Below are 10,507 nucleotides of genomic sequence, written 5' to 3' on the forward strand. Positions count from 1 at the left end.
AGGTTCCACCCCTGGATTAGGAAGAGCCCCTGGAGAAGGAAGTGGCAACCCACTCCAGTATTCTTGCCTGGGAAATCCACAGTAAGAGGGGCCTGGAGGGCTACAGTCCATGGGTCACAAAGACTCAGACATGACTGAGTGACTGAATGCACACATTAGAGAGGTTGAAACTTTGATTGTGGCATCTGTGCCCAGCAGCTGCAGAAGCTGGGGAGGCAGGGTTTTTGAAGTTGACCTTGTTACAGCACTCAGTGAGCAGACTAGAAATATTACCTGGGACATGAATGGACAGAGAAGACTTTATCTTTCCTGTAGTTCAAGTTTTAGGTATAAAGAATGAGACTATCCTATTGAAATGATAGAGAAATAAGCTAAAGACACCTCCAAAGATATAAACAGCATGATTATGAAATAGGGATGTCTTATATGGGAATAATCAAATCACCTCAGAAGCAAGGATCCACATTCCAACCCCATTTCCCTGCATCCAGGCCTGATAACAAACCAGCAAGCAAAGCATAAGCAAATCCTGCAGCTAGGAAAATGGCAAAGTCAAAAATGAGCCAGGGAAAATTTGCATCGGGAGGGAGGTATTTTCTTGCATGAAACACTAATGGGGCCAGGAACCTGGTCCCAAACTGGAAACTGTGGCAGAGATTCTGAGTACATGCCCAGGAAGTTTCTTTGGAATAGAAGGATGACAACCAGCCAACTCTCTGTCTTCTTCATGATCATCTATATGCTCGAGTTCTTGACAATAACTGGGCAGAGCAGCCTGATTGTTGTAGCACTGGGCAGAGAGTGGGTGCAGACTCAAAGGCTGCCACCTGCGGACATGATTCTCATCAGCCTGGGCATCTGTCGCTTCTGTCAACTGTGGTCATCGATGCTGTACAACTTTGGTTCCCACTTCCACCCTAATTACAATTTTTGGTATTTCGGGATCATCTGGGAATTTACTAACATCCTTTCCTTCTGGTTGACCAGCTTGCTTGCTGTCTTCTATTGTGTCAAAGTCTCCTTCTTCAGCCACCCCATCTTCCTCTGGCTGAAGTGGAGAATTGTGAGATGGGTTCCTCGGCTGTTGCTGGGCTCTCTGCTGATTTCTTGTGTGTCTACCATATTTCCAGCTACTAGTTATTACATTGATATTCAATTCATCGCCATGAAGCATTTCCCTAGAAACAGCACCATGCTTGAGAGACTTGAGGCGTTCCTGTGGGATTTTTCCACACTGCACAAAGTAGTTGTGTTGGTTATTCCTTTCCTCCTGTTCCTGGCCTCCACAGTCTTGCTCATGGCCTTATTATCCCGACATCTGAAGCAGATGAAAGACCTTCACACAGGCTGCTCCAACTCCAGCCCGGAAGCCCACTCTGCCGCCCTGAGGTCCCTTGCCATCGTCCTCATCTTGTTCACCTTTTATTTTCTCACCGTGCTCCTCTCCATATTGGATGTCCTATTTAATAAAGAGTCCTGGTTCTGGGCCTGGGAAGCTATCATCTATGCATTCGTCTCTATTCATTCTACTTTACTAATGCTGAGCAGTGTCAAACTGAAAAGAGTTTTAAAGGCAAGGTGCTGGAGCCTAGAAGCTGCCTGAGGCATAGCGGACAAGACCTCTGCGCAAATGAGCTTTTGCACGGATACAACTAATACCAATAACCCAACTGGCAGGATCTTGACAATCCCCTGTGTGACAATGAGAAACCATAAACATCAGCCTCATTCTCTTTGCCCATAGCCATCTATCTCCAAACAACCAAGCTCTTCTGTTCTGTGCCACTGCTCCCTTCTCCTGTCCACAGTCCCCAGGTTGGTGCAAACTCTCTCATGGCTTCCCCTACCTCTCTACCTCTGGGATCTTTCTCCTGGTATATTCAACACAAGAGACCCGAAATCATGGTGTCCCCATTTTGTTTTTATTTGACCTAGTCTATGACTGCCAATTCCTCACTGACTAATATGAGTCTCTTCCCTATAAAGCTTATTGCCCATACCCTGAATGTTTTCCATACTAACCCCTTAATTTACCTTCCCTACTTTAGTCAGGAAAAGATCTTGAATATCTCTCTCTGCTGCTTCTGAACTTTTATCCTATAATATGATTTTCCTTATTTGTGTCTCTTCCAAATTTGTGTCTCTTCCTTTATGCTTTTAATACTCAAATCAAATTTTAACTCTTTCATTTTCATTTGTTAAGACATTACACTTTTCCCAGAAAAGGAGATGACTTACCCAATCTAGGTTCATCTTGGAATTTGTTCAAATATTGGCAATTTAATTTGACCGGTTGATTCCCTGGCATAGGAACCAGCAACCAATTCAAGTATTCTTGCCTAGAAAATTCTGTGGATAGAGGAGTCTGGCAGGCTACAGTCCATGGGGTCACAGGAGACAGACACGACTGAGCAACTAAGCACACACACACGTGTGCGCACACGCGTGCACACACACACACAGTTTCTATTGACTGGATTCTTGCCTCTTTAGTGTACTACAAGACGGTATGAAATTTCTAGAAATATTCCCAGATTGAGGCTTAGCTGGTTTTCTTCCATGCATAACCCAGATGTCAGCAGGAACTCCTCTTCATAAAATCTGAGTGACATTGGCTTAAGCCTTCTATAATCTTCTTTGCTCTCTGATAGTCTAAAGTTCTTTCCAAATGGACAAGAATATAGGAACTACGCAGGAATCTAGTTAAAATCACCTTTAGGACTCAAGTCCTTTTCAGCTTCCCCAATCCCACAGGTTTCTCTCATACTCTTATCTTTGTAGGACCAAGTCTTACCTTACCCTCATGGCATCTATCTCCTTCTTTCTTTCCTCTCCACCCTCATCCACCAGCAACAAAATTGGTAACTGACGACTCACTGACCTTTGAGTCTCAGCTTCCATAAGCTCCGGCACTTATCCACATATTGTTCCTAAGGACAGCTTCATCTCTTAAAGCTTTCTGATGTCAGAGTTAAGAATACACTTTGTTCACCTCATACATATTAGGGATGTCTGGTGAACTGAACTTCTGGTTCTGCCATGAGAAGACTTAAGAAAGTAGATATCTCAAGTTTGACTACGAAAGAAGGCTTAGTCCTGGAAGGAAATGGAAATTCTGACCTGGTCTTGGGTCTATCACTCTGATTTGTCTCATCATCTCTTGAATTCATATTTGAAACCAAGGGTGTGAAATATAAGTACAAATTGAAAGAACTCTTTCCAAAGACTCTGTTCCATCTGATATATCTCAGTAACGTTTCTGCTGTTGCATTTGGCATTTCCCAAAGCCCAATGGTTCAACTGTAGCAGAAAGTGGGACAGGACCCAGTGAATGCAGTAATGTCAATTGAGCAGAGTCATAGCTAGATGAAACGGCACTGGGTAGAAAAAAGAAAAGTAGAAGGTAGAAATCAACTTTGTGTTATCTGATCAGAGACCCCCAGGAATGCTTAGGAGACTGGTGGGCTGGTGTGTTGCTAGAGTTTGGGAGCCTACCAGAACAAGTGGGACAAAAAAGCAACTGAAATTTGAGTGATTGCTATTGGTCATTTGTATCCACATATTGCATGTTCTAAAGTCTCAGAAAATTGAAAGAAACTGTATTCCTCATATATGTGTAGAGAAAATGGACAAAATAAAAGCCTTCTTCCTCTGCTCCCAACTATCAAATACAGAGATATTCTTCTAGAAGCTCTTAAATATCTGTAATACTTTCACTGTCTTCTTCGGAGGAAGGTGCAATGGAAAAGGTATCCAGAATATGCATGAGGTGGAGATATAAGAGCCAGTAGAAGGGATCCAGAAATTAATAAAATAAAATGAAGACACAGAAATAACAACCTCCCCTTATTGTTGTAGCACCTAATAGTTCACAAAGAGCTTCCACATGTATTTAATAATTTTCAACTGGACAAGGTAGGTCATGATAATCCAATCCGGGGAAACAGAGCTACAAAAGTCATGTGAATTACCTAAGTTCATACTGCTGGCTAATACCAGACCTAAGAATTAAAGGAAAAGGGATGGAAACCAAGAGGTAAGTTTTAAAGGCTTGAAGAGTTTTAATTTGGAAAAAGATGGGTAGGATTTAATAGGGAGATGCTTTACAAAGAATAACAGAGGTGTTTGGAGCAAGAACAAAGTTACCGTTGAGAGCTTAAATTAGCAGTCACCAGGGGGCTATCCCATACAACACTCATTATTCATAGCACCTGCTGAGATGATCATTTGATTTTTATCTTTCATTCTATTAATATCACATTTATTGATTTGTGCATGCTGAATCATCCTTGTATCTGGGGATAAATTCCTCTTCATTGTGGTGTTTAATCCATTCGGTGTACTGATGAACTTGATTTGCTTATATTTTGTTGAGGGTTTCAACATTTGTGTGCATCAGTGTTCTTGTCTAGCTTCAGGATAAGATAGCTTCATAAAATTACTTGGAAAGTGTTTCCTCTTCTTTAATTTTTTTAGAAGAGTTCAAGAAAGATTAGTGTTAATTCTTTAAATGTTTGATAAGCTTCACCGGTAAAATCATCTGGTCTTTGGTTTTTTCTTGTTGAGAGGTTTTTAATTACTGATTTAATCTTCTTAATCATTATTGATCTGTTCATATTTTCTCTTTCTTCATGATTCAGTTTTGGATACTTTTATGTTTCTAGAAATTTATTCATTTCTGCCAGGTTACCTAATTTTTGGCATGTAATTGTTCATAGTAATCTCTCATGACCCTGTGTGACTCTGTGATGTCATTTGTAGTGTCTCCTCTTTCATTTCTGATCTCGTTCATGTCTTTTCTTCCCTTGGGTTTGTCAATTTTATCTTTTAAAAAGCAACTAATAGTTTTCCTGATCTTTTCTATTAAGTTTCTCATCTCTGTTTCATTTATTTCCATGCTGATCTTTGTTATGACTTTCTTTCTACTTACTTTGAGCTTAGTTTGTTCTGTTCCTAGCTCTGTGAGATGTAAAGTTAGGTTATTTATTTAGCATTGCTCTTTTTCATAAACATATACATTCATCACTGTGAATTTCCCTTTAAGAATTGCTGTTGCAGCATCCCATAGATTTTGGTCATTGTGTTTTCGTTTTCATTTGTTTCAAGATATTTCTTAATTTCCTTTTTGATTCCTTCTTTGATCCATTTGTTGTTCAGGAATATGTTGTTTAGTTCCTGCATGCTTCTAAAGTTTCCAGCTTTCTACTTGTTGATTTATAGTTTCATACTATAAATCAAAATGGAGCTATTCTTAGGAACCTGTGGAATCTATAATACTCAGAAGAGGTGAGAAATGATGCTCTCTGGTACATGTTTGAAGGCAAGGTTGGAGAAAAACTTGTTTCTTCTGAGCTGTCTATTCAATAAAATTGTTACAGGAGACATAAAAGTCAATAAGATGTTAAATGCCCCTACGTTTTCTGAGATTGTTTATCAGGTGTTGTGTATTACATTCTCCTTGTAAATCGACCCTGAGATGAATTCCTTTCTCAGAAGGAACTAAACCAAAGGCCAAGGTAAAGGCTTGCCTCTGATAATCCTTTGTTTTACCACGACCACAGCTTTCATGATTCCCTTTACTTGAATCCAGACAGAGTGACCTTAAATTTTGGACTTGAGCACAATAAGTTTCAGTTTCTACTCATGAGTAGAACTCTGAGTTCTGCTCTTTTTCCCATTTTGGTGTTTGTGTTTATACTTTGTTAAAGGTGTTACTGTCCTTGTGTTAATGGTCCTCATTATTCTTGTGCGTGCGCAAGCTTAGTTGTATCTGACTCTACGACCCCATGGACTGTAGCCCACCAGACTGTCCGTGGAATTTACCAGGCAAGAATACTGGAGTGGGTTACCATTTCTTACTCCAGGAGATCTTCCTGACCCAGGGATTGGATCTTCATCTCCTGGTCTCCTGCATTGGCAGGTAGATTCTTTACCACTAAGCCACCTATGAAGCCCCCATTGTTCTTGTGTTTCTATCATAAACTATGTCCAGTTCTTTCCAAAATTGTTCTTGATAAAGGTAAAGGTGCAGAAGAGAAATAAAGACCATCAAAGGTAATAGCATGAGAAGTATTGTAGTCAAAAACCAATCATAACATACGTGGAATTGTAAATCTTTAAAAAAAAATTTATCTAGATTTACTTCAGTTCCAGAAACACATATTAAGGGAGAGGGTTGGGAAACTTTCCCATAAAGCCCCCAGGAGTATCTACAATATATTTTACAATCAGTACAAGATAACTTATTCCTGTGGCTATTCATAATGTCAAAATGCTTCCTAATAGGAGGGGGAAAAGCATCATCTTTGATTTTTCTAGACAGAGCTTTTAATAGAATCCTTGAGATTCATTCACCATCTTTTAGCCATATCTCAAACTTCCCAAACACTTGTTTAGGATTATGTTCTATTTTTAATAAAGCTTACAAAATTGATACTAAGTGTGAATTGACTTTTTGCTAGTTTGGAGGCAAAGATATAATTATATAAACTATATTTTTTGCAGTGCCAAGTTTCTTCAAATATTTTTTTTAGATAGAATATATCAAAAATGACAGGTCACATTGGTTAGATAAAAGATAAATCCTATATCATGACCGAAATTTTCCTTTAAATCTTAAACTAAGATTTAAATGTTAGATTTTTTTAAGATTAACATTTATTAAAATATGCTAATTTAATAAGTGAAACACAGCCAAGATATAGTCAAAATGACTGGGAATAATCACTTGCATTTGCAGGAAAAAATAGATCTTATAATTTAAGTTTAAAATTAGAGGGAAGATAAGTTTCACAAGCCCTCATTCTTAAAGTCTAAAGATAGAGTGTGTAGGTAGATATTTCTTGAGAATATTGGCAGACTGGTGTTGTCAGTATTTGATGGTTTGAATGAGATCCACTCCAAGAACTTAGAAATAAGACTGTCTTCTGAAGGATAAATCAAGAAATCAACTTTGCTCCCTACCTCTGCTCTAAATGTAGGAACCTAAGAATTAACCAGAAAAAGGGTGGGTAGAATGTGCTCCCATCAAACCTCAAGATTAATGTCTAGACAAAGTCCAGATTGTAACATGTTACTCAGAATGAGAAATAAAACATGTCTCAAAATAAACTAACAAACAAACAAACAAAAATAGTTAAGTAGAGAAAAAATAGGTAAGAGATTTGAACTTGATGATATTATTCCCGGTCTGCCCACAGTGGGACAAGGGCATGTTTGGTCAACCAACTTGAAGCTTTCTAGTCCTATTGATAAGTCCTTCAAGCTATCATCTGAGAGATTTGTCACAAGCTCATACAAATCCCTCCAGTTTTTCCTCTATATTCTCTTGCTCATTCATTATTATGATTTGGCATTTTATGTTATGATAGTCTCTGACTATGCCTCTAAGTGGACATAAAAGGAAAATGTATAGGTCCTAAAATATGGGTACAAGTAAGAAGAGGATCCATGACATACGCGAGTATAGCATGGCAACACTTTCGGGACAGGTCCTGGAGATCCGGAAAGTGTCTGATACCCACACCAACTGCTCTGCCACTTTTGTTGCCTTCTGAGAGCATCCCCTGAGACACAGAAGAGAGACTGCAAGGCTACTGTGCAGCTGAGGGTATCATCATGTTTTTGACACTTGATAAATATTAACATATTGATTTCTATGAGCTTCATTTCTCCCATCTTCTTTCTCAGTCCCAGTTGTCTCTACCCAGACTTAAGATCATATAGTTTGAGTGTAGGGTGAAATTTCCCTGACATCTTGATTATTTAATTAACATGCATGCTTATGCTCACCTCAACCTCATTGGTCTTTGTGTCAGTTTCAGTAGTATGAGTCCATTTCTTTTTTATTGAAGATATATATGTTCTTCAATAAAAGGAATTTCCCTTTTATATTCACTTAGAGGCATGGTCAGAGATTATACACACACACACACACAGATATGTATTCCTTTTCAGATTCTTTTCCCTTGTAGATTATTACAAAATATTGCATATAGTTCCCTGTGCTGCACAGTACATTTTTTGTTGATTATATTTTATACACAGTAATGCTTATAAGGAGAAGGCAATGGCACCCCACTCCAGTGCTCTTGCCTGGAAAATCCCATGGATGGAGGAGCCTGGAAGGCTGCAGTCCACAGGGTCACTGAGGGTCGGACACGACTGAGTGACTTCACTTTCACTTTTCACTTTCATGCATCGGAGAAGGAAATGGCAACCCACTCCAGTGTTCTTGCCTGGAGAATCCCAGGGACAGGGGAGCCTTGTGGGCTGCCATCTATGGGGTTGCACAGAGTCACCCACTACTGAAGTGACTTAGCAGCAGCAGCAGCAATGCTTATAAAGTTGAAAAGTGTGAGTTGACAATTTAAACACAGTACATGGATCACTAGCTAACTTAATCTAGAAATAAAAGGAAAAATCAAAATTATACAAAATTTTAAATAGCAAAAAAGAAATAATCACTAAAACATAAGAACTTTTTAATAAAAATTATGAGACCATTTGCAAAACTCTAAGCAAACAGTTTTAAAAAAGATGAAATAAATTATTTTCTAGAAAAAATACAATGGGAACTTCCAGTTTTCTCTTCCACATGTAAGGAGATTGAAAGTTGATATTCTGTCCCAACAGCAAGTAAAAAGCTAAACAACTGAGCCCTGGAAAATATTACGTAGGCCAAGTGATCACGGCTAATCTCATTAATAAGGCATGTTGATAGATAGTATGGGCCCTTGTTATAAAAAAGTGAGAACCACACTTAAACTTTGTGATGTTCCTCCTAAAACTCTAGTCTAACCATGAGAAAAACATCACAGACGAGCCCAAGTCCAGGGACAGTCTACAAAATATTCAACCAGTACTCCTCAAAACTGTCCAGTTTATCAGAAAGTTGGAGAAATTCTCACAGACCAGAGGAGACCAAGACAGCATAATGAGTAAATTCAGTGTGCTATTGTGGGTAAGATCCTGGAACAGAAAAAAAAAAAAAAAAACAACCATTAAGGAAAAACTAGTGAAATCTGAATAAGCTTCAGAAGTTAGTTAATAGTAGTGTATCATTAACACTAGATCCTTAGTTTCCCTGGTGGCTCAGACGGTAAAGCGTCTGCCTATGATGCAGGAGACCTGGGTTCGATTCCTGGGTGGGGAAGATCCCCAGGAGAAGGAAATGGCAACCCACTCCAGTACTCTCGGCTGGAAAATCCCATGGATGGGGGAGCCTGGTGGGCTACAGTCCATGGGGTCGCAAAGAGTCGGACATGACTGAGCGACTTCCCTTTCTTTCTTTCTTTCTTTCCAACAGGTGTATACATGTTCCCTATATATCCTCATAAACAATCAGGGAAAACAGTTATTAACATTCTTTGTTCTATCTTTGCAACTCTTTTGTAAATCTGAAAGTGTGTTTAAGTCAAAGTTTATTGTTAAACAGCAATTGAAGTTCCCTGTCTAATACTTCCAACATTTGGGTCATTTCTTTGTCTCTTGAAAATGATTTCATTTTTCTTGTGTGTTTTGTAATTTTTTGTTGAAGGCCAGACATCTTGCGTAGACTTGTAGAGGCTGAGGTAAATAACATTTGTGTCTAGAGACAGCTGTGCCATTTGTACTGTCAGGGTATAAGAATGGTGGCTGGCATCTCTTTCTGCCTTGCTCTGCACAAGTGATCCATTCCACACATTCCTTCTCTCTTTGGAGGAAGTTGTCCCTCCATCAGTTTAGATTATTTAGTTTCCTTGTATCTGTAGTTCTCTGATAAGTTCAGAGAAAGTTACAACTTTGTCATTTATCCAGCTTTTCTCATTGATAGATGGGAGCATGGCTTTTTTTTTTTTCCCCCCTGCTTCCTACATTCTAGAATCAAGTAGAACATCAAGGTTTTTCCTTCTTAACTCTATGTATACTACAGTCAAACATGCATGTAGGAAGAATGAAATGCAGGAAAGGGATTAGAATACTATTAAAAAAAAAAAAAAAACCAAGAGATTCTGAATGTTTGAAAAATCACATAACCTTAACATTGAAAGGAATTATTAGAAGCTGTCTATCCTAGATTTAAAATCTTTTGATTTTAAATATCTTCTTTTGTTAAAATTAAATTTTCACTCCTCATATTTCCTCTAGAAGGAGATCTCTTGCTAAAAATCACTTAATCTTCTGCATATCTCCACCAGTCAAAAATTATCTGTTGCACTTTCAGCTGATATGAAAAGCACAGAAATCATTTTTATTTATAAAATAAATTTTAAAACTTTATTTTTTACAAATAAAAAAATCATATTCTAATATTGAGAATATTTTGAACTGTGTGCCCCTTTCCTGATTCTGGTACACCATCTGGAGCACTTCCGTGGTGGTCCAGTGGTTAGGAATCTGCCTGCCAATGCAGGGAACACTATTCAAACCCTGCTCTGGGAAGGTTCCACATGCCCAGGGACAACTAAGCCCACACACCACAACTCCTGAGCCTGAGCTCTAAAGCCCTGAAGTCGCAGCTACTGAG

General features: G+C 38.7%; 1 protein-coding gene and 1 non-coding gene across 2 annotated transcripts; both read left to right on the plus strand.

Moving 5' to 3' along the window:
- Window positions 1-613: 613 nt before the first annotated feature.
- TAS2R16 (taste 2 receptor member 16) lies at window positions 614-1,603 on the plus strand. The gene has a single exon (XM_086398110.1). The coding sequence runs from the start codon at window positions 614-616 to the stop codon at window positions 1,601-1,603; it is 990 nt and encodes a 329-aa protein (XP_086254236.1).
- A 7,479-nt stretch (window positions 1,604-9,082) lies between these two features.
- TRNAH-AUG (transfer RNA histidin (anticodon AUG)) lies at window positions 9,083-9,154 on the plus strand. Its single transcript has one exon. It is a non-coding gene; the product is annotated as a tRNA-His (tRNA).
- The last annotated feature ends 1,353 nt before the right edge of the window (window positions 9,155-10,507 follow it).

The sequence above is a fragment of the Bos grunniens genome, chromosome 4 (assembly GCF_055505025.1).
Source record: "Bos grunniens cultivar Pamir isolate PY7600 chromosome 4, Bosgru_T2T1.0, whole genome shotgun sequence".
In the NCBI taxonomy this organism is placed as follows: domain Eukaryota; kingdom Metazoa; phylum Chordata; class Mammalia; order Artiodactyla; family Bovidae; genus Bos; species Bos grunniens.

Coding starts and splice junctions, on each gene's coding strand:
- TAS2R16 (XM_086398110.1), top strand. CDS start 614: ATGGGGCCAGGAACCTGGTCCCAAACTGGAAACTGTGGCAGAGATTCT.